Source organism: Sebastes fasciatus, chromosome 19 (genome assembly GCF_043250625.1).
Source record: "Sebastes fasciatus isolate fSebFas1 chromosome 19, fSebFas1.pri, whole genome shotgun sequence".
NCBI classification, from domain to species: Eukaryota; Metazoa; Chordata; class Actinopteri; order Perciformes; family Sebastidae; genus Sebastes; species Sebastes fasciatus.
The window spans coordinates 10,989,131-11,014,188 of record NC_133813.1 but is presented as its reverse complement, the minus strand read 5'-3'; the positions used below and the strand labels follow the sequence as shown (position 1 = coordinate 11,014,188).

Here is a 25,058-nt window from a genome sequence, read left to right as displayed (position 1 = left end):
GTGAGGGTGCAGGTCGTATCCACGCTGACCCTCCGCTATTTTCTACTATGTCATTTCTACGGCCGAACGACCACGCCACGAACAGGCACTGCATTTGAAAATCTCTTCTCGAGCTAAATTGACTCAATGTCAAAATTTGACTGAGAACAGCTGTTATGCAGTTATGTTTTAAAAAAAGGTTGTCATGCCATTTAGCTTTACCAAGCTAAATATTTGGCTCTGTACTCCAGCAGATTGGATTTGAAATGAAATAATAAGTACCGTAACACTAAATTTGAGTTAGTAAAATACACAGCATGCACGCACAATCACTTTTGTTATACCCAATTGGTTCTGGTCCCATTGTCTGTGTGTCTGGAATTGAAAGCTTTTTTTTTTTTATTCAGGAAGTGGGTGTGTCCGTGCTAAAACGAGGTGTTAATGTGCTGACTTCCTGAGCAACCACGCACTAAATCTCTATGGAGGAAAAGCATTGAAGCACTGATCTCAGTGGGTTGAAAGGTTGCACTTCTGACCACATTCATCATTGCACAGTGAAGCGCTGCACTGCGCAGGCTGTGTACAGAGCATGTTACAACCACTAGGTGGCAGCGCTAGCAGAATGTTCAGCCTCGGGGTCCCTTGTAAAGCCAGTGGGAGCGACTTAAACTTCGATAATGTGCTGTATTCCCACGTGAAATGGAATATGTGGGCAAGGTATAATTACAAGTGGGATTTAATTTAATCAAATCCTCGAGCTGAAGAGGACTGTTGGCGTCCATCCACACCTCGCTCAATACCACCTACCACCAACACGCTCCTTTGGAAATTTTTGCCAACTGACAAACACCTCCTACATCATATTGCTCTGCTAGCTACTACGAACCACTAGCTAACAACCAAGTGCAGTTTTATATGATTGGGTAAGCCCCAAATGCTTTGCTACATAAAATTAATTAATTAATTAATTAATGCTTTCATTTAGGAAACTCAGATTGTTCGATGTGAGTGCCAAGATCATGTTATTATTCTACAATGCTGTGCTGGAAGGCATTATTAGATGGTATAGGTATGGCATCATGGCACCCTCACAATCCAGTTCAAATCTGGTGAAATGGAACATGGTGAAAGCAGCTATGAAAGTGATAGGACAGAAAGACCATTCGTCCCTTCACACTATCTATGACAGCACTGTTGTCAGACATGGATACAGAATTCTAATGGACCCGTCATACATTATGTACACTGAATACAAACTATTACCTTCAGGGAGATGTTACAGAGCCAGCAAATGTAAAAGCAACCGCTTCTGTGTGTATATATATTTATATATATCATTTTTTTTTATTAACTCTATACATACTACACTCCTCTTTACGCCTCTGTGTACATACACTGATCAGCCATAACATTATGACCACTGACAGGGGAAGTGAATAACATGAATAACATGGATTATCTCGTTACAATGACACCTGGCAGTGGCTGGGATATGTTAGGCAGCAAGTGAACATTTTGAACTTTGAACTTTGTGTTGGAAGCAGAAAAAATGGGCAAGTGTAAGGACTTTGACAAGGGCCAAGTTGTGATGGCTAGACGACTGGGTCAGAGCATCTCCAAAACTGCAGCTCTTGTGGGATGTTCCCGGTCTGCCCATGCTGACCCGTGTCCACTGCCAAAAGCGCCTACAATGGGCACGTGAGCATCAGAACTGGACCACGGAGCAATGGAAGAAGTTGGCCTGGTCTAATGAATCACGTTTTCTTTTACATCCTGTAGATGGCAACGAGTTCTAGGTGTTGACTTGGCCTCCAAATCCAATCGAGCATCAGTGGGATGTGCTGGACAAACCAGTCCGATCCATGGAGGCCCCCCCTCACAACTTACAGGACTTAAAGGATGTGCTACTGACGGTTAGGTGCCAGATACCACAGCATACCTTCAGAGGTCTAGTGGAGTCCACGCCTCGACGGGTCAGGGCTATTTTGGCGGCAAAAGGGGGACCTACTCAATATTAGGGGATTGGTCATAATGTTATGGCTGGTCGGTGTATATTACTTCTCATCATGCATATACATACTACATCCTGTTAACATTCAGTTTTCCCATCTGAAATACTGTCTTCAACAAAATTACGACTTTACATTTGCATTACTATTTTATATTTACTTTTTGTTTATATTCATTTTAACTGCATTATTTTATGCCTTAGATTATCATTTTGCTTTTACTTGTGTGATTTCCCCCTTTTATATATTCATATTTTATGAGCATTGGTGAAGGAGCTGACAGCTTTGCTGGAATTTACAAATGACAAATAAAGAACCTTGAATCCTTGGTTCTGCAGTTAACAGGAAGGAGGCACTGTGCAATTCTGTATTATGTCTTATGGCTTTTACTATTCTCTTTTGTTCGTAATCCCTGCGTATTTATATATATTTTTCACAGGGAATGTTTTTCTACTGCGTCTGGTGTATCACTGCAATATCTTGTTTTTAATGCCCGTTTATTTAAATATAGCTTTCTCAGGGAGTGTGCAATATTTGACTTGTTGTTCAACTGTATCTTGGTGTACTGCTGTACTGTCTTGTTGGGTATTGTTTTAAGAGGATTGCAGCTATGTGCAGCACTATTGCCCAAGCAAAATTTCCCCTTGGGACAATAAAGTATATCTTAATTGGATACATTTCTGTATACATCCCCAAGTGCACGATGAGTCATCAAACAATACATTTTAACATTTTACAGGAAGAGAAGAGGGATTTAAAAAAATAATGTGATTTTTTATTTATTTTTTTTATTTTGTATATACCAAGAAATAACAGAAAAATTAATCAAATGGATACAGGATTAGAATTTGGAAAATTAATTTTTTAGGGCTGTCAGAGTTAACACGACAATAACGCGTTAACGCAAATTTGTTTAAATGCCACTAATTTCTTTAACGCATTAACACAACTTGCAATTTTTAGGATGTAGCGGGCATGAAAACTCTAAAGCTAGAGTGAAGATACTAGTATCATATGAAACTAGAAAACCTGAGGAATCCATTGGTACCAACCATGTCATACTAGCTTGTCACAAAGGAGGTAAAATAATGCTCCAAACTTGCGCTAAATTTTGGCAAGGAAAAACTGGCATTGCGATCTTTATAGGGGTCCCTTAACCTCTGAACTCAAGATATGTGAATGAAAATGGGTTCTATGGGTACCCATGAGTCTCCCATTTATGGACATTATGATAATCACATGCAGTTTGGGGCGAATCATTGTCAAGTTAGCACACTGACACACTGACAGCTGTTGTTGCCTGTTGGGCTGCAGTTTGCCATGTTATGATTTGAGCATATTTTTTATGCTAAATGCAGTACCTGTGAGGGTTTCTGGACAATATTTGTCATTGTTTTGTGTTGTTAATTAATTTCCAATAATAAATATACACATAGGTTCTCATTAAGCAAGCATATTTGCCCATTCCCATGCTGATAGGAGTATTCAATTCTTGACAAATCTCCCCTTAAGGTACATTTTGAACAGATAAAAAATGTGTGATTAATTCGCTAAATATTTGAATCGATTGGCAGCCCTAATTTTTTTTATTTCCCTGTGTCTTTAAAGGTGTTCAAGGTGTGAGCCTCCATACTGGGTGAATACTGTAGAAATTAAAACCGATTTTATACACTTTCTCCCCCAAAATTTTGAATACAGCAACGGGACAACTACAATAAAACAGAGCCAACACATCAGAAAATTGTCACAGTCCAAATATATCTGGACTGCACCATAGGTTTTAGTATGTGCACATTTCTGTAAGCATATCTTCTTGTACATACTGCAAAAAGGGTGTCCTTGTAAACATCTGCAGTGTCATGAATAAAACAGGACGGCTTATTTATTGAATAAGCTGCACTGGATAATTTACCTTGCTCCAGGTCACTTTAATTGTGGGGTCCTCGTTTCCTTGACAGGGGATGAGCAGGGTTCTACCGGTCTCCTGTCTGTACTGCTTCTCTGGAGTGATGCTGAATGATGGGGGGTCCTGTGAATTTCCAACGCAAAATATAGCGGAATCAAGGAGATTGCAGCAATGGCAACAATGGCTTTTAAAACTGGATTACTGCCGCTTTAGACGAGATTATCTTAATAACAAAAGGATTAGCCACACAATTAACTCATCAATAGTGGAGCCACTGTGGTGAGTCGAAGTTGACTTCTATTAATGCCAGAGGACTCACACGTCTGAGTGAAAAGGTCAACAAAATGTTGTTTCGGTTAAGTTTTTAATTCGCTGTGACAGATGCAGTTGCAGCCAATTAAAATGCACGCACGGTGGTGTAGATGGACAGTTTAGCACAACTGGAAGGACAGAGTCAGTGGCAGTTTGTGAGGTCTCTGGGTGGGATGCAAAGAATGCAGTCTGCGTGACATTAAAGGTGCTGTTAATGAAACTGATAACATTCAGCTACTAGATGTCACACTCTCCCTCCCCCGTTCAATTACATTCACTTCACAACAAGTGGTTGCCAGTTCGTTGAACGACATGTAGATTTTATGGTCGAGTGGAGTCGCGTCAAGGATGAATCTTTCAAACTTGACAGAAACAAATTAAAACTCACCAAAACTGTCTTTCTAACAATCCCCAACTCTGGTTCAGTCCGTCACCCACTTCTAAAGCGCCGCTTCATTTTAAACATGTCATTGTTTAAATCTCTCCATTGAGTGCACACTAACCTGCAGAATTACGTCCGTTGGCTCAGATGAACCCATGGTGCCGTAGCTGTTGTACGGGGTGCACGTGTACACGCCTGCTGTATCGTCATTGACTGTAGTCATGAACAAAGAGCCCTCTGGTGTCAAGGTCCATCCTGGATACTGAAAGAGAAGCACTATGTCAACACGACTCTGACAGATACATAGAAAAGGAGCTTGAACGTGCAGCCTTGAATGATGCATAGCATTAATGGAAAAAATATATACATGAAGTTAGAAGTGTGAAGAGAGCTTTACTGAAATCATTTTTTGATATCTGCCCAACACCGTCTTGAAATGGTTAAGTACTTAAGTACCCACTGGGCAGATTATTTCCAAACTTCTCTATAATTTTGTATTATTTATTGATGTTGTCGCAGCTTTTGCAAGATGATATCAAAAGTACATGTAAAAGATAAAGTGGTGTTCTCTTCTAATTAAAAAATAAACTTTTTTGGGATATTCCCTTGATCATTTCTGAGGTGAATCCCTACACGCGTTACAGAAGTGCTCTGAGGAGCTTTCAAAAATCACTTTTTAAAGCATTTGCATTATAAAAGCAGTTAAATGTTCGAGTCATTCTTTCCCAATAAGCCACAGCAGAAGGCTTGCGTTGTGCTTTGACTGCACAAAAGGTTCCTACTCAGTTTAATGAAGTCAAAACTGCTATTATCCTCTCCAGAATGAGGCTGTGAGAAAGTATTACTGTGTGTGAGAGCTTGTGACATCCAGCGTGGAATTGGAATAATTGGCAGAATAACAGCCTGACTCCAACGCCCGCGTCCCGCACTACAGGAATGCATCACAGTTCCTGTGGCGCGTCTCATCCGACGACATGTCCATCGCTCAGAACAAAATGTTAAGGGAGAGGGGAGGGGGGGGGGGGTCAACTCAGCATGTGAAGGGGGGGGAGTGGGTGGATCTTTTGCACCCAAAACAAAGAATGGTTTTAAAACTGCTCTTGTTTTGAAACGAAAATACGTTCAAATATGTTTTTGCGGTCTGAAAGATAAAAAGTAAAAAAAAAAAAAATCAACACTACTGAGAAGTCACACCCCCTGCCCCTCATCTATAAAGGTTCTCATCCCTCAGACGAAGTGAGCAGTAGATTGAAGTGGAAATAAAAAAAAAACGAGAGTGCAAGGGGCAGTAAGGAGTTCCTTGGGGATTGCTTCAAAAGCTTCTAAGATTGCACCCACTATCTCTGTCCTTTAAGATGTATGTGGTTGAGTGACTGTCCAATTGAAAAGCTGAGAGGATATTTCCACCACTGGACACAGGAAACGTCCAATTAAAATGCCTGAAAAAATACATCATTACGTCCACCTCGTTCTTCGCACTGTAATGGCGAGAAAATAGCTGCCCCGCTGTTCCGTACGCAAGTTGAATGGGCTGATTATTAGAAAAGCTTTTGTATGATGAGCTGCTGAAGTCTGCTCGTAGATGCCTGTAGACAGCAGCGGTGTCTGACATTCGGCTCCCTATAATGTTTGCAGTATCAGGAATCAATAAATAGAGTACAGTTGACCAAACAAAGACAGGGACAGAAGTTTGAGTTCGGGCACACAGTAAATGTCGGGCACTGTTATGGTGACTGCGAAAGTTTCAATAACGCGTTAATGCAAATTCGTTTTGACGCCACTAATTTCTTTAACGCAAAGCAACTTGCGATTTTTAAGTTGCAGCGGGCTCTGTTTTAAACCTAGAGTGAAGATACTGGTATCATATGAAACAAGAATTCCATTGGTACCTTGGTGATACTAGCTTGTCAGGAAAGGAGACTAAATAATGTTCCAAACTTACATTAAATTTTGGTGAGGAAAAACTGGCATGGCCATTTTCAAAGCGGTCCCTTGACCTCTGACCTCAAGATATGTGAATGAAAATGGGTTCTATAGGTACCCATGAGTCTCCCCTTTACAGACATGCCCACTTTATTATGATCGCATGCTGTTTGGGGCAAGTCATAGTAAAGTCAGAGCACTGACACACTGACAGCTGTTGTTGCCTGTTGGGCTTCAGTTTGCCATGTTATGATTTGAGCATATGTTTTTATGCTAAATGCAGTACCTGAGAGGGTTTCCGCACAATATTTGTTATTGTTTTGGGTTAGTTAATTTCTAGTAATAAATATATACATCCATTTGCATAAAGCAAGCATATTTGATTATTAAATACTTGACAAATCTCCCTTTAAGGTACATTTTGAACAGATAAAAAATTTACAATTAATTTGCGATTAATTGCAATTAACTATGGACAATCATGCGATTAATCGCGACTAAATAATTTAATTGATTGATAGCTCTAAAAATAATATTTTTTTATTACCAAGGACAGGTCAAGTGGTTCTCCATCTTTTGTCCAATCCACTCGGAGCAGCGGAGGCTGAGCTACCACTGGGCAGGTGACCACGCCCTCCATGCCTGTGGGAAGGTACGTCTTCTTGGGCATTGGAAGCGCCTGGGCTGGGTCTGGGCAGAGGAAAGAAATGAAAGTGCTTTACTTTGTAATAACTACTACAATTTAGATACACCTTACTGTTTCAATACTATGGGTGCAAATAAACTGTACCGCGATCCATAACTTCTGATTCATTTTGAGATTGTTTTTGTTACAAGTGCTGCTGTTTTTTGGCATCTCCTACAGGTGATGCCAAAAAAAAAAAAATCCCTTTGATTTTTGTAGAGTTATTGTTGAACCATAATATGTTGAAAAAGAAAAAAGAGTTATTTGATGTCTTATGAAGGCTCACGACTACAGACTACACACAGAAACGTACGCATAACTGTGAGGTTGGCGGAGGCGGTTGGAGGGTTCAGCAGGCCGTTGGTCGGCATGCAGGTGTAGTTCCCAGAATCCTCAGGGATGAGACTGGAGATGAGCAGAGTTCCATCTACCATGATCTTTACTCGCGACTTCAGGGACCTTGAGACAAAAAAAAGACACAAGGGAATTCTTTAATATGTAAAGAGCAAACCAGCTGCTTCAGAATAACAGCGAGAGGTAATTCAGCTCTTCCATTCTAGTCGAGTCAAACAGGCTCTCAGTGCATCAACAGTGTAGGAGTTGTTGTTTTTTTCCCTGTGAGTTATTCACCACTGTGTGCAGATGGAGGTTATGGAAATTTCATTTCATTTCAGTTAGAGTGGGAAGAGGAGAGCCCACTCATTTTATACATTCTTACATTTACAGAGAAACCAGAGAGAAAACCTGGGGACTCTACCAGGCTGCAACACCTCACTGACGGGTTACATATGCACGCCGACGATATGCGTTTGTGGGACGACTCGCAGTCACACATTTGGGCTAATTACCATACAGGTCAGATGAGTCACGTACTGTAACCGACCTCGATATTTCTCCACACTACTCTGTTTTTTTTCTCTTCGCAGTGATATCAACCTGTGTTACTGAATGCTGCTTTTATTTAAGCTCCACTTACTAATATTTTCATATGAACAATGAATGAAATGACTCGTAAAATAGGTCGCTTGCAGGGACAAACCCACAAAGAATTACCACCAAGTCTGCAGCTCTACAGAGCTTTTTAGGCTCCTGTATTGTTCAGTCTTTGTGTTTCCAGGAGCAGTCTGTACGTCTGTCAGGCCACCACTTTGGTCCAGATTGAAATATCTCAACAACTATTAGATGGATTGCCATGACATTTGCTACAGATATCCATGGTAACTAGAAGAGGAATCCTATTGTAATAGGATGACATCTAGAACCATCATCAGGTCAAATTTTCTTACGCTTATAGAATGATCAAATAGTATATAGCAAGTAAAATACAATTCACATGAAACAAATGTAAAATATGTGTGAGGGTGTGGTAGAAACCTATGATGGCTTATATAAAAACCACACCCAAAGGACATACAATAGGTAAAAATATTATTATTATTATTATTATTAAATCACCAGTACATTTTAGATATTAGTGTTCAAAACATTTACAGATAAAAATATAGAGTGTATAGTCTATACAGACAGTATACTTTTAGGCTGCATTCACACCAAATCAGGTGTTGTGGCGATTAGCGCAGGGTTGTGCGGCTGTGTCCCTTAAAGGGCGGGTCCAGTAGCAGTCGTAGGTTACCAAAGTAAGCTAATCAATAAGGTTATGAATAATGTGAACGCTAGCACTAGCTGAGTCAAAGTCAGTTGTGCTAAGTTAGGAACAAACTGAGAGTTAGTTTGGATTTTTTGAAGTGGGGTTGTGAGTATACTCCGCGTTCTGCGGGGTAAAATTACTGTTTTTCTAAATGGAGTCTGGTGGCTTTGAAGAAAGCGATATAACAGCTTCAGTTCCCCATCAGAAAGGGCAGTCTGACGCAGAAAAATTTATTTTAGCCAACTAAAAAAATCAAAATCAGTTTAGATGTATGCTATATTTAGAATTCTTTCACAGCTTTACCTTCCTATCAGACCGCCCTTTCCAAAAACCTGCAAGAATGCTGAGAGTAAATGGAGAAACACTAAATTGAAAGTTTGTTGTGACATTCTCAAAGAGCACCTCACTATTTTTAACAAAGCAATTACAAAAGAACTTATTTCCAAAAAAAAATTCATAGCAGGTAATCAGAATCCTCGTGTGCTCTACTCAGCTGTTAACAGCATTATATATTGGCTCCAAAAAGCCTCTCTGAAACTTTTTTCCTCATCCAAATCGGGTTGAGTATTAACCCGAGTGTAGCTGTAATGAAAAATGATATGTGTGATGGAGAAACGCTAAGGAGGGGAAGTAATGCAAATTAAGCCCTCCACATGCTCAACTGACCCTATCCCAGCCACCGTTTTTAAGAGAGTGTTCAATTGTCTGGTGGATGATGTGCTGGCAATCATGAGCCATTCTCCGCTCACTCGGATCTTCTCCCTGGCACTGAACATTGCTATTGTGAAAGCTCTCCTACAGGGAAGCTCATTCAGTGCTTCCACAGTTTCAGGCCAACCTCATTTTTTTTCTTTTAAAGTAACATGACTGAATCTGAACCTTTTTTATTCTCCCTTATTTTATTTATGTTTGTATTTTACATTATGTGTTAAACACAGACCTTATTTCAGTCATCTAACCAAAAACCCATTCAAAATACCCATTGACTTCCAGGCAAGGGAACTGGAAGTGCTAAAATGCTAACTCATTTCCAGGTTTTAGGACTCATTCCTGCACCACAATATTTGTAAATATGTCATTTTAGAAAGATACTGCTTATATTGTATATTAAAATCTGTGGTTGTATTGGTCCATTGTGGACAATGTTGTTTTATTTATTTGTTTGCATCAATACAGTGATGGCCTTGACTTGCCTTGACTTAGATTTTTTCCAGCAACTTTACTATATCAATTATTATATATGAACATCGGCATCTGAGAAGTGTATTTTCAACAACAGACGATACACAACTGTTGACTTCTATTATGATATGATGTTTAAATCCTATACGGATGTTGCCATATTTCCTGAGAGTGAACAGACATAACTCTGTGAGGTGCAACACATTGCTGCAAGAATCCGAAAAAGAGAAGCTGTGCTCCAACTTTTAAATCCCTGGCACAAAATGTCAAGCCCCGAGCCAGTGTGGTTTTTTTGATGCCGATTTGAACTTCACATCAGAAGTAGCAAAAAGTCCACCTTTTATCTTCTTAGGAATATTGCCAATGTAGAGCTCTCTTTCTCTCCTGGGCAGATACTGGAGGAGTAAAGCATTCTTGATTACCTCAAATCTCGGATTTTCTCGTCTACCAAAGAATCCTCTCAGTTTCGAGTTGCCTAACGCGGCACTTGTTGCTCTGTAGAAACATTTTGTGCAGCCAAAGTGAAAATAAAAAGGTAACACTGTATAATAACCATCATTTATACATGATAAATTGACAGTCAATTAAACTTAGTTCATTATTTTACTGTTAAACAATCAAATGATAATGTTTACTAATTAATAGTAATGCTATAATTTTAATAATTTATTGTTGCACACTTTATAACAAATTATATTATATTATATATATATATATATATATATATACATATATATATATATATATATATATATATATATATATATATATATACATATATATATATGTAATATATATATATATATTTGTTGATTATATTATTTGTAATCCTTTTTTGTAAAACATCTATAAACATTAATCGGATGGCTATTATGAAGTCGCAATTGATGATTATAATACCGTGTAAAATAGTTAGTAAATACTTTATAAAGCATCTATAAACATTATTTAGATAAATAGTTAATACTTTGTCAATGGTTAATAATTGGTTTCTGGTCCATCTATATATGTAATGTTTATAGATGTTTTACAAAAGATTTCTTGATGGTTTACAAATCATTAGGTAATCATTAACAAATACTTAATATACTATATAATGTGTACAACAATAAACTGTAAATAAATACTTTACTAATGTCATCAGAATGTAATTGTTATTGTCTCTTATCAGCTATGATATAATATAGAATTTATAAACTAATTATTTCATATTCCACAAACTAATGATAAAATAACATAAATTATAGCATTACTAATAATAAGTAATCATTATTAATTAACATTTCATTGTGTGTTAACAGTTACTAAGTTTAATTAACTATCCATTTACCATTTATATATGATGCTTATTATAAAGTGTTACCAAATCATGGCTGTCCCTTTAAATGTTTTACTCGTACCTATGTACTGTGGCAACGGAAGCAGGAATCACCACCGACACTCCCAGAGGACAGACACACCGCTCTGTCTTCATGAATAACAAAAACATATAGAGTGGTGTGTACTGCTCCAGGGAGCCATCTTTGGCATGGCTGTAGCATTATCAAGATTTTATAGTTGTTAGCTAAGTGGTGCTATTTTAGTGCAAACTTAGTTAGCAAACTCACAGCTGAGAAAGAAATCCCATCATGGAAGTGTTTCATAAAAAGAACTTGACCTTAGCTGACTTTTTTCATACCTGAGGGGCAGTTTTTAACATCGCTCCACTTTCTCCATGTCAGTTTTAGAGGAAAATTCTACATTTGTCATCAAATTATTCAGCGGACCGGCACAGGAGTACATGTCAGACAGACTTCTAAGAAGTGATTCGTCTGGTCCTCTGGGACTGGCTTTCATGTACTGGAGCTCCATAGTCCAGAACTAAGACCCCTTGAGGTGGCACATTTCACTTTCTATTGATAAAGAAGCAGATTAAAGCATGTGTGGACATAAAGAAGTGCACTTTAGTTTCTATAGAGATCACCTCTGGTACAGCCAGAGGACTTTAGGTAAAAGGTTTTTTTTCATTTTCAAACATTTCCTTTGTTATCTTTGTATTCACATAGTTAATCTGACTGATCTCACTGAATGTCCTTTGTTTATTTTAGGGTCTGTCAATTGATTAAAATACTTAATTGCATTATTGTCCATAGTTAATCATGACAAATTAATCCCACATTTTTTATCTGTTCAAAATGTACCTTAACGGGAGATTTTTCAAGCATATTTTCCCACTCCCATGTTGATAGGAGTATTAAATGACAAATCTCCCTTTAAGGTATATTTTGAATGGACAAAAAAATTTGGGATTAATTTGCGATTAATCATGCACATTCATGCCATTAATCGGGACTGACAGCTATAACATATATTTATTTTTAGAAATCAATTAACAACACAAAACAATGACAAATATTGTCCAAAAATCCTCAAAGGTACTGCGTTTAGCATAAAACATATGCTCAAATTATAACATGGCAAACTCAAGCCCAACAGGCAACAACAGCTGTCAGTGTGTCAGTGTGCTGACTTGACTATGACTTGCCCCAAAACTGCATGTGATTATCATAAAGTGGGCATGTCTTTAAAGGGGAGACTTGTGGGTACCCATAGAACCCATTTTCATTCACATATCTTGAGGTCAGAGGTCAAGGGACCCCTTTGAAAATGGCCATGCCAGTTTTTCCTCGTCAAAATTTAGCCAAAGTTTGGAGTGTTAATTATCCTCCTTTGCAACAAGCTCGTAAGACATGGTTGGTACCAATAGATTTCTTAGGTTTCATATGATGCCAGTATCGTCACTCTATCTTTAGAACTGAGCCCACTGAAGCTCAAAAATCGCAAGTTGCGTTAATGCTTTAAAGAAATTAGTGGTGTTAAAACGAATTAGTGTTAACGCGTTATTATCGTGTTAACTTTGACAGCCCTTGTATATTTCACATTTTAACTATCACATTGCGTCTCTTTATGTCAATTTTATTTTTCATCTCTTCTCTGTGAAACACACTCCACCATGAGTAGCTCAAGGTTAGATTTAAATTAGATGTAACAACCACTCCTAGAACTTCGATGATAAAAAAAAAGAAACCCCACAAAGGTAACATTTTTCACTCCACCTGCTGAAAGGCACTGAATGAAACATCAAAGGGTGAAATTGGACTGCTCGGGAACAAAGAGTAATGATTGTACTCACTCTATGTGATGGACGTTCTCTCCGCCTTTCTGCCACACGTAGGTCATGTTTGGTGGGTCGGCCACCGCCTGGCACCGGAGCAGTGCGTTATGGGACTTGTTGAGAGAGGTGCTTTTGGGAGGGACGACAATGACAGGCGGACCTAGTGGGAGGCAGGTTACAAAAGACATAAAATGTCAGAAATTAACTCAAAAATGTATCAAAGAGAGCATTTTTGGAAACACTGCTGCAGTTCTGAAAAACGTCAGGATCAATCACCGTTATATATGCACAGCACAATACCTTGTTTTCTCTGCAAAAAGGTAGTCACTCACTCAAAACGCGTGTCAAAAGTAAATAACTTCATCTTTGAGTGCATCACTGCCTCCAAAGTGACATGTCCCTTTATCATCGCTTCAGTCGAGTCGGTCAAATGTCTACGTCAGCGTGGCAGACACTGACATTGTGTTTCTTCGTGTCATTTCTCATTGAGACTTCAAAACACCCATAACCCAATGATAAATCCTCTACACACACAACTGAATAAACTCTGTTGAAACTCCAGTTCCAACAATCTATTCACAGGTTTCACCTTTCTCGCCCCTATTCACAGTAAGTGCCTTATATGTAGTTAACTGTAATGGGAAAGAAGAAAAAATTAAGATCTTGGCAAGATAAGCTAAGAAAAGATGTTTAAAGACTTGCAATCCGTTCTTACAAACACAAGATATAAATGAATCCATCTTAAAGGGGATAGTTCGGGTGTTTTGAAGTGGTGTTGTATGAGGTACTTATCCATAGTCAGTGTATTACCGACAGTAGATGGCGTAGGAGTTACCACATGGAAACAAAGCAATGTACTGCTGTGGACGGGGCCAGCAGCAAAACATATTTTAGCACCTAAAAGACAGTCTCACCTAAAAAAAAAAAAAAATCAGTATCAGTTTAAGTGTACGCTATGTTTAGAATATTTTCGCAGGTTTACTTTGTCTATGTTTACAACGGGAAACTGAAGCCGGTATCGATGCTCTCGCCAAACCAACCAGACTCTATTGAAAAATAAAAAAACAGTAATTTTTGATTGGTTAGTTTTTGTTATTGTGTGACTTTGGTTAGTTTGGATTCAACAAAATCACACAATAGCACAAACAAACTAACCAATCGAAGCAGCGGTAGACCAGCAACTCCTGTGTTCTGCGAGGTAAAATTACAGGTTTTTAGCTGGACTGCAGAGGGCCAGCTAAAAGTCTTTCACCAACTTACTGTAGTGATGAAGTTGCACGATTGGTCTAGTTGATCTAGTTCTAAAATGAAACGAGACTCAGCAGTGGCATATCCATTTCTCTCTTAGAATGTTTTCAGAAGATTTGTTATCTTTTAGATTTTTGTTTAGAGGGAATACAGAAAGTTTACGAGCAGGCCGCAATGTTGTTTCCTGTTTGAAACGGCAAGCGGAAAACCAGGGACCAATCAGGTGCATTCCACGAAATGGAACGTCACCGCTTGAGTGGCAAGTTGAGTGGAGCAGCGCGTCTCCTAGTGTCCTCGCCGGACCTGATGGACATGTACCGCTGGATTTAACTTTACAGACATGACCACTGACTATTTGTGTAACAATTTAGCCACAAATTCACAGACTGACCATACACGGTCCAGCCATATACTCAGTTTTGAGTCTTGTTTCAATGGAGTCTGGTGGCTTTGGCGAGACCATAGATGGATAAAACGGCTTCAGTTCCCCGTCAGAAAAGGCTGTCTGACGACAAGGTTAAGCGGTGAAAATATTCCAAATATAGCGTAGACTTAAACTGATATTCAACTTTGCAAAAATACGTTTTGCTGCTGGCCCCGTCCACAGCAGTACATTGCTTTGGTTCCATGTGGTAACTCCTGCATGTTTCTCCAAACTCGGGGCCTGCTGACCGTCATCTACAATACGCTGACTATGGATAAATAACTCATACAACCCCACTTCAAAACACCCAAACTATCCCTTTAATGTCTTACATCATACCCATTACTCTCCTTTTAATTTGCATCAACTCAACCCTTCAGTATCTTCTAAATATCCAAGATCCAATAAAGAGGATGCAGATGTGTTTATGCTATGGAACTGTGAGATTGGAGAGCTATTTGACATTGATACATCAAAGGAACAGTAACATACTACATAGAGACATCAAGTGTGAAATATGATGGAAGTCTGACTTTCCCCACATCACAACAGCAAACTCTTATCAAGCTGTACCTCAGAGAAAATCATCAGTTTTGCCCTCTGTGGTGTAAATGTGATAAAGTCACACTGAAGCTCGAGGACGGACATGTTATCTGAATCTGAAGATTCACCTGTTATCAGTTCTTGTGGCATTAGAGATAATGCCAGATGAAAAAAAAAAAAGAAAATATGAAATGGTTATGTTTGAAAGGTTATGATGGTTAGGTGCAATATTTTGAGGTGAGGTTATTATACAATGAGCATGTTGATATAAGTACTTGGGAGTAACACAAACCAAGGAAAAGACTCACCGGGTTAAAGGGTAACTTTAGTATTTTTCAACCTGGACCCTATTTTCTCATGTTTTTGTGTATCAGTGTGACTAATGGGGACAACAATTTCTGAAATTGGTCCAGTATCGAGCGACAGCGCTGCAGCTGCTAAACAAGCTGTAATGTAATTGCTTGGGGCGACTCCTCATCGTCAATGTACGTCCACTAAAAGTGCTTGTTTTTGCCACTGACAGGCTCAGATTGTTATTATAAGTGGCGAGCACTTCTGTTCTGGAAACTAATGTACCTAGGAAAGCCATACTCATCCTCTGAATGACCTAGGTCTCGTATTTGTGGTTGTAACGTTTCACGAGGCTGTGATTATCCTGGAGGTCAACAGTGAGGTCAAATTTATAAAAAACAAAACTTTGAAAATTACCATGCCAGTTTTTCCTCGCCAAAATTTTGCATAACTTCGTTCGAAGCGTTATTTAGTTTTAGTTTAGGTTGGTGTCAATGGATTCCTTAGGTTTTTTTGTTTCTAGTACCTTCACTCTAGCTCTATAACTGAGCCTGCACCCTCAAAGAGTGGAAGAGGTTAAGGAATAACAAAACGCATATCCTTTCGAGAGGATGAGCTGTGGATTTGAGAACTGCACACAGCGTGCTGAGAATCATGATTTTCGATTATGCCAAAGCAACTGAGAAGAGCTGTCAAACACACCAATGTAATCTCCTCGGAAACTAATCACACACAGCTACTATAACGTGCTGAAAAAAGTCACATTTATCTCTTCCCCCTAGCGTGCCGAACACTGACACGTGCGCTATTTGCAAAAAGCTAATAAGGGGAGGCTTGACACACCACGTTTCATGTATAAATAACCACATGATCTTCACGGCAGCCATTACCGATTAGATTTATAGCTTTAACACGCTTGATGGATATATGCATGAGTGACAGTTTACAGGTTACTTAAGGCTTTTAGACTGACTTCATCCAGATCAGTTATTAGTCTCCTATAATCCATCCATGTGGCAACGCTGCGCACAAACGCAGCCAAAGCTCAGATACAGTGACTTAGACCGAAAAGCATTAAGGGAGTGCGTGCTCATGATGATTATTATTATTATTCAAAAATGTGACCACTGCTGCGACGGAGAGATTTCCAAAAATGAAGTGAAACCTCAAGTAGAAATTATGCCAAAACAAAATGTTTCCCCCGTGCACCACACTCCAGACGAGTCCTGGTTCTCCGGAGAAAATCTGCAGTAGGTGTAGGAGTAGGAGTACAGGAAGGAGTCAGAAATAAATTCCACAATGTATTATGCAGTGCTGTGTCGGTGTAATCCTATGATACACGGTAGCATATTCCACATGCATTTGTCCTTACATTGGACGGTGAATTCCTAAGGCTGCGAGTGAATCTGTCAAAAATTGAAAATGTCTCTTTTGACCCCATACTTCAAGAGAAATGCACATTTTCCATTCGACAAAGAAACACTTTTTAGAAAACTAAATTATAAATAATGTGAAATTGTTGACCAAACGGAGATATTTTCGTTCACTCAGCCACGCACTCGCGTCTCTGAAATGCAGTCTTCAAATTGAGGAAAACACAAAGCTTTACCACAATAAAGAAACTCCTTGCATCCCAGAGGAAATCCTGTCTCATATCATGATATCAATATTATATACACAGGGACAGAATAAGAGTTGAATTTAGTTTGAGCTTCTGTTACCACTCCGTCATATGATGCAAGAAGGAGAAACAGAAAATGTAAATTGCGGTGGCTCCCAGCCAGTCAGGCATACACACATCACAGAGACTGAAGGAACTGGCAGGCAGACAGAAATACAAACAGACAGACAGACAGACAGACAGACAGGTAGACAGACAGACAGGCCGTCAGGCAGCAACTGACCTTTGATCTTCACTTTGGTCACGCAAGTCACGTTTCCCTCAGAGTTGGAGGCGTGGCAGGTGTACTGTCCTGTTGACTGCATGCTCACTGCTCGCAGAGATAAGGCTCCTTCCTGGTAAATAACATGATATGTCAGAATAACGGAGAGGTGGATGGGTGCAAACAGTACATATGGATACATACAATAGATAGCTATAGGATATATATAGACAGACAGGTACATGTAAATGTAAATGTGATAGATGCATACATACGACAGATGGATATATGTACATACATATATCTACATCTACTCAAGTATTATCATGATTCAAACTGAAATGTGTTTCTGTTTATCACTTTGAAACAGGTCTGAAGTATTTCGTTTTTAATACAAATAGCCCCAAGGGCATCTAAGAGTACAAATACTAGTAAATACTAGTAACTTGGGAATTTTTCACCCCTTTAAGTGGTCCATGACCCCAAAAAGTTAGAGAACCCCTGAACTAGACAACCCCTCTGACCCCTCCACTCCTCTACTAGAGGATGGAGAGGGCAGATGGCAGGTGTAATAAGGGGGGATGGCATCCTCCCTCATATCGCCTACTGGATATAATGCAAACAGAAGATACAGTAGATAGATATGGTGGATATGAGCTCCAGACACATAAGCAAAATCCATATGTTCATACATTAATGCATACACAGTTACATAAACATACCTGATAATTTATTCTTTGAATCACACTGCCATCCTTAAGCCAGGTGATGGTTGGAGCAGGGTTGCCATTAGCAACACAGGCAAGAGAGAGGTGACTTCCAACCAGAGCCTCCATCACAGGAGGCGGGGCTTTGGTGAAGGTGGGTGGAGCTACGGAACAAAACATTAAGGTGAACATTTAACTCAAAACGGATCTGTTCATCTATATATGAGGAAACCACCTACTGTTTAAAGGTGCTATAGATAACTTTGATAACATTCAGCCACTAGATGTCATATTCTCCCTCTCCCATTCCATTGAGTTTACTTCACAACAAGTGGTTGCCAGGCACTTACCGTCAATCTCAGCCACTTATTTGTTTATTCCACACTAACTGACGACCCAGAGATACCACAATGTTTTACTATTGGCTCACAAGCCTTGTTAGAAGTGGGAACCGAACGTCAGATATCTTCCCCAGAGATAAACAAAACATTAATTTTGGACCTGCCATCATAATATTATTTTGCAGGAAAAGCCATACTTTTATTCAGCACCTTTTTTAAGGCTCTATATATATATATTATTTTTTTAAGATTCAAGAATGTCTATAAAAAATATACCTAAATCTGAAAATGTGGTTCTTCAAATAGGTGAATTCAGGCGAATAAAACTCTAATGAGCAAAAGAGAAATCCAAAGCAAGATCTACACCGTCTTCCAAGCAGCAGCAATGAGAAAAAAAACTGCAAAAGAGAAAAGCCAGACTAGCAGACAATGAGTCTTTTGTCTCCTTCATTCCTTTTTTATCTTATATAGCTGTATATAGTTTATTTAACAGCAGCAGCCCGTGTTCAGTTTACTGACATCAAGTTACATTATTATTTCACATACCAAAGTGAAAGTGTCAGTTGCGCTGCCTTTTAGATCTTCCAGCATGAACGTTTCGCTGCCACTTCAGGTCTCAGATCTCATTGGAGAACATACAGAGAGCCTTTTCTTTTCACGTCCAACTCCAAACGAGAACAAACCACTTGCAACTTCACCATTTTATTACAATTCTTCTAACTCATGCCCTTACTGTACCTCTGTTTAATAAACAAACAGAGAAAAAGTTTCAAAATGGCTTCACTATTTTTGTTTTTATTCGTTTTCACGCCACTAATGAGTGAAGATACTGGCATCATTTGGGCTTGAGTTTGCCATGTTACGATTTGAGCATATTTTTATGCCTGTGAGGGTTTTTGGACAATATTTGTCATTGTTTTGTGGTGGCAATTGATTTCCAATAATAAATATATACATACATTTGCACAAAGTAGGCATATTTGCCCACTCCCATGTTGATAAGAGTATTAAATACTTGACAAATCTCCGTTTAAGGGACATTTTGAACGGATAAAAATTGTGATTAATTGGCATTAATCACAATTTTTTTATGGACAATCATGCGATTAGTCGCGATTAAATATTTTATATTATATATATATCATTCTTATCTGGATTACAGGTTTGTTTTAGTGTCAGTACACAGGAGAGACCTGGTGAAACTCTGGTCTATATTTAGAAAACCACCTGCCAAATATTTACTCCTGGTCCATAAAAAATAAGCTTTCACATGTAAATAGATTTAGTTCTTTGAGCTCTGCATTTCCAGCCTGTGGAGGGCACTGACTCTCTCTCAAATGTTGAGGCAGAATGCAAACAATGGGATGTGAAGAGCGTACCTGCAGGGCATGTCAGTGATGTTACATCCAAGGCCTCGAGTACACAGTGATAATCTATGATCTGATGCACACAGACCAACTCGGTGAAACTGTCTCGCCTCGCTTTGATCTGCAGCGCGCGCTGATACTTTGTTCTGTATGTTTGCGCGTAGAGTCACTGCAAAGGTTTTCCCAAATAGGGATAAACTTCAAAGCATAGAAAATAATGATGCATATTTCATATTTAGATATATTATTTAGACCTATCAATACGTGATGACTGATGATAAGCTGATTCTTTCTAAATACCTGCATGAAGAAAGTCAAAAGTAATCCAAAGTCTTTTAAAAAAAGAAGATTGTTTTTAACAACTTTTTCCAACAGTTTAACTTTAAGCAAGTGTTATAAATATAGCGCCTGTCAAGAAACAAGCAGCGCTTTACAGAATAAATGAAATAAAAGGCGAGATGTGGGGAAGACGGTATGGAGGATTTTTAGTTAAAACTACACGTTTGATTAGACTAAACTGCTTCAAGAGGCTGAAAAACAGACCACATGTATTAGAAACCCATAGATCTGCATTATTTGGCCAAAACATAGACAGTTGCTGAAATCATGTAAGTGGCAAACGGAAAAATTTCAGATCTACATGATAACTTAGATAACATGCCGCCAAAGTTCAGACCTGCTTAGTGCAGCTTTAATGTCAAAGTGAAATTAAAAATGAATTTTGCTAAGAAATCAGAGATAGAAGCAAAATTTCTCCAGTTAACCATACATGCAATCAATCCTTTTTGTGCCCAGATCTAGAAAAAGACGACTGTCAGCCAATCACCGCGTGCGTTCTTCGATTTATTGCGACGTGTGATTGGCCGGCTACCGCAGCAGCTGCAACCCATACAGCCAGAATTGCCTGTCTGCACACGGGCTTCCACGACAACGTGGTCCCGCAACCATGGGTCGGAGGACAGCGTTATCAGTGGTAACCGCTGTATGAGCGCTGTGCAGTGCGGCGGCGATTACCTAGCCAGTGGGACACACACACAGCTTCCATTCACATGATGGGATCCAATGATGTACTCTATTGGTATCGGTATCACTTTAAGGGTACTGGTATTGGTACTGGTATCGTAATTTTTTAAACGATACCCAGACCTATGTAAGTGGAAGCGTAGCTAGCTTCCTTATTCCGTGTGCAATGCAAACATAATAGCACAACGGGTGTTCCCAAATGTTGAATGTTGTAAAGGAACGGACGTCTTTAATGACTGCCTAGGCTACAGCGCTATGACGGGGTTCAGTCAGTAGCGCACCATAGGAGCCGACTGCACATCTCCTAGCAACACCATCACTTGTCAGTCAAACACTGCCATGGGAAACACCCATCCGGAGGCTTGAAGCTCAGACAATGTTTCCATAAATATGTATAGAAAATGTATTCTATTCCTTTGGAAAAATGGAACATCATGCATAATTATAGCTGCAGCATCATTATGGTTTATATTTCCTTGCAGAAAAAGAGAGAATTCAAGGTTCATTTTGACTTTAAAGGCCCAATTAAATACAATTTGACCCTATAAATTGCACTGATATTAAACGAAAGGTGCGACTTAATGAAAAAATAAGCATTTCTTTCCTACAAGGTCTTTTTAAAAAAAAAAAAAAAAAAGAAAAGAGCCCAACTTCTCATATATTAAATTCTGTCTAGACACAAGCAGCCATACAAGAACTTTGTTTTTCATACTTGGTGTTGCAGACACACTTCAGTTGGTTGCAAAAGGTATTGAGGTTCAATATCCAGCCCTGTACACATGAGGCTGGCTTTTCTCTGATGTTTGTTGTGGTATTACCACTGAAAAATAAAAGTTATCTATTTTGAATTCCTGTGGTTTGACTGACACACCAGGCGAGGGCCATCTTATATATCCAGACCAGGGCTGTCGAAGTTAACGCGATAATAACACATTAACACAAATTTGTTTAATGCCACTAATTTCTAAACATTAACGCAACTTGTGAATTTGTGGTTGTAGCCGGCTCAGTTTTAAAGCTACAGTGACGGTACTGGTATCATATGAAACCTAAGGAATCCATTAGTACCAACCACGTCATACTAGTTTGCCGCGAAGGAGGCTAAATAACGCTCGAAACCTATGCTAAATTTTGGCGAGGAAAAACTAGCATAGCCATTTCCATTGAGGTCCCTTGACCTCTGACCTCAAGATATGTGAATGAAAATGGGTTCTATGGGTACCCACGAGTCTCCCCTTTCCAGACATGCCCACTTTATGATAATCACATGCAGTTTGGGGCAAGTCAAAGTCAAGTCAATTCACTGACACACTGACAGCTGTTGTTGCCTGTTGGGCTGCAGTTTGCCATGTTATGATTTGAGCATATTTTTTATGCTAAATGCAGTACCTGTGAGGGTTTCTGGACAATATTTGTTATTGTTTTGTGTTGTTAATTGATTTCCAGTAATAAATATATACATACATTTGCATAAAGCAAGCATATTTGTCCACTCACATGTTGATAAGAGTATTAAATACTTGACAAATCTCCCTTTATGGTACATTTTGAACAGATAAAAAATTTATTTGAGATTAACTATGGACAATCGCACGATTAATCGCAATTAAATATTTTAATCGATTGACAGCCCTAATCCAGACTAAATAAATTGTAACCAGCATTAATCGTCCTTTGTTTACATTGGGATCACTGTTTTTGTCTTATGAAGTAAAAAACACACACACATACACAAACATAAACTACTTGATAATCCTCACCGGTTACAGAAAGCAGAGTCCAGGTGCCGTTTTGCAGCTCATCTGCAGGTTCATCCAGTAAGAGTACTCGACACTCGTACAAGCCCTGGTCATCCAGCAGCAGGTCCTCCAGCCTCAGGTCAGTGATTCGTACCAGAGACACCCGCCCTGCAGAAAGACAGTGCAGGTTAAGAGGTGAGACTGCAGGCGTGAAGGGCATGAGACAGGCCGACCGCATGTGATGCTGATTTCACTTGTCATCTCCCAGGTCTGAGCTGTGTGAATCTGTGTTGTTCTGAGAAAGAACATTGTCCTCAAACATTGCCTGAAACGGCAGCGCACAAAACAAACGGCTCAAACACAAACGGAAGGAATGGGATCTCCGCGGTTGCCAGGTGACGGCTCCCTCGAGCCGGAGCACAGCTCGCAACATCAACTCTATCTTTTCCAGTCTGCGGCCCACATCTTTCTGGTGTCCTTTTAGTTTTCACACTTTATCAGGCAGACAATTGCGCAGCGACCTAACAGCATGGAACAGCATGTCTGAAGGGAAACTGTCAATGAAAGCATTAGTGAGGAGACAAATCTTCTCTCCACACCATGTTGGAAATAAAAACATGAAAACACACTGTAGCGTGGAAGCCTCAGTGCCACTGGGATGACTGTGTGGTGATTGTAATTATTAACAGAAGCTCTGATTTCCGGTGACTGCGGCAGGGATGGTCCGTCCTGACAGTCAGAAAAGAACCAGGAAGTTGGAGTTAGGTATGTTGGCAGCGATAACAAACCTTATTTACTTTTCCAAGCCGCCAAAGGGGAGTAAATCCACAGGGGAGAAGAGTATGTGGGAGGGTTAAACTAGAGCAAAACACACATCAGCAAACACTCGGGGGATTAAAGCATTTCAAAATCCTACCCTTTGACCCCTGGCAGTTTTTTTTTTCCCTCTCTCGTGTTTACTGGATATAGGTCAGTATAGCACCTTAGAGAAAAGGTTGTGCTGAGGCAGGGATGTTGTGCGAAACGTGACTGGGAGTTCTCAGATAAAAGGGAAGAGAAGGAAAGGGTGGAGGTGGAGGTGGAGGTGGAGTGAGAGCATGACCCAACGCCACAACAACCGCCATATGAAAAATGCACGACTGCAAGAGATTTGAATGCGAGGTAAATTGAGTGTGAGAGGGAAGAGTGCAGAAAGAAAGAGGGAAGTTTGGACTCCTTGTCTGTCTGTGTCCCTGTGTTTGTGCTGTGCATGGCTGAGAGTCTAAAAACAAGCATTCAAACCAAGATTGAGTCAGTTCTCGGTGTGCAAACAACTCAAGAGTGTAGTTAAGTTAGCCTTGAATTGTTGATGTAAATAAAACAACAACATTTCCCTTTTTCTTCTTTCAAACCAAACTCGCTCCTGGCCGCCAAAGAAAACTCAAGAAAACAGTTATATGCGGGGCGGTAATCTATTGGAATAGGTTATAATTCTTCATCATTAAATGTATCATCACTTTTATGGAAATTAAAGAATTTGCTGTATGGTGTTTTGGTCATCAACTATTAATTGCTATGCATATTGCAGAATATGCTGCAGGACTGCAAATTATATTACTATCTAGTGTTGTCGGGCTGTCAGTCGATTAAATATTGAATCGCGATTAATCACGATTGTCCATAGTTAATCATGATTAATCCCAAATTAATCGCACATTTTTTATCTGTTCAAAATGTACCATAAAGGCAGATTTGTCAAGTATTTAATGCACGTATTACAATGGCAGTGGGCAAATATGCTTTCTATATGCAAATATATGTATATATTTATTATTAGAAATCAATTAACACAAAACGATGACAAATATTGTCCAGAAACCCTCACAGGTACTGCATTTAGCATAAAAAATATGCTCAAATCATAAGACAAACTGCAGCCCAACAGTCAACAACAGCTGTCAGTGTGTCAGTGTGCTGACTTGACTATGACTTGCCCCAAACCGCATGTGATGATCATAAAATGGGCATGTCTGTAAAGGGGAGGCTCATGGGTACCCATAGAACCCATTTTCAGTCACATATCTTGAGGTCAGAGGTCAAGGGACCCCTTTAAAAATGGCCATGGCAGTTTTTTCTCGCCAAAATGAACTCCCCTAATCTTGATTTTCTCCAACGTTCAGTCATTAATCTTTACAGATGCGTATTAGATGATGCACCTAAAAGCCCTGCGGAAACAGAGACTAGAATCATGCCATAGATCATGACGCAGGTAACCAAATAAGAGTGGAAATGATACCGACAACAGGTAGAAGACCCAACCCCCATCCCCACCA

The 25,058-nt window shown here is 39.4% G+C and overlaps 1 protein-coding gene across 2 annotated transcripts in view; it reads right to left on the bottom strand.

Annotated features, from left to right (window-relative positions):
- igsf9a (immunoglobulin superfamily, member 9a) overlaps positions 1 to 25,058 on the bottom strand; it is a 63,216-nt gene that overhangs the window by 18,680 nt on the left and 19,478 nt on the right. For both annotated transcript variants that reach the window (XM_074618637.1, XM_074618636.1), the window contains exons 4-11: positions 22,768 to 22,914; positions 18,292 to 18,440; positions 17,591 to 17,702; positions 13,199 to 13,340; positions 7,510 to 7,655; positions 7,059 to 7,201; positions 4,710 to 4,850; positions 3,901 to 4,017 (exon numbers count right to left, since the gene is read on the bottom strand). In XM_074618637.1, coding sequence (XP_074474738.1) covers positions 3,901 to 4,017; positions 4,710 to 4,850; positions 7,059 to 7,201; positions 7,510 to 7,655; positions 13,199 to 13,340; positions 17,591 to 17,702; positions 18,292 to 18,440; positions 22,768 to 22,914 — 1,097 coding nt within the window. The remainder of the gene's footprint in view (positions 1 to 3,900; positions 4,018 to 4,709; positions 4,851 to 7,058; positions 7,202 to 7,509; positions 7,656 to 13,198; positions 13,341 to 17,590; positions 17,703 to 18,291; positions 18,441 to 22,767; positions 22,915 to 25,058) is intronic.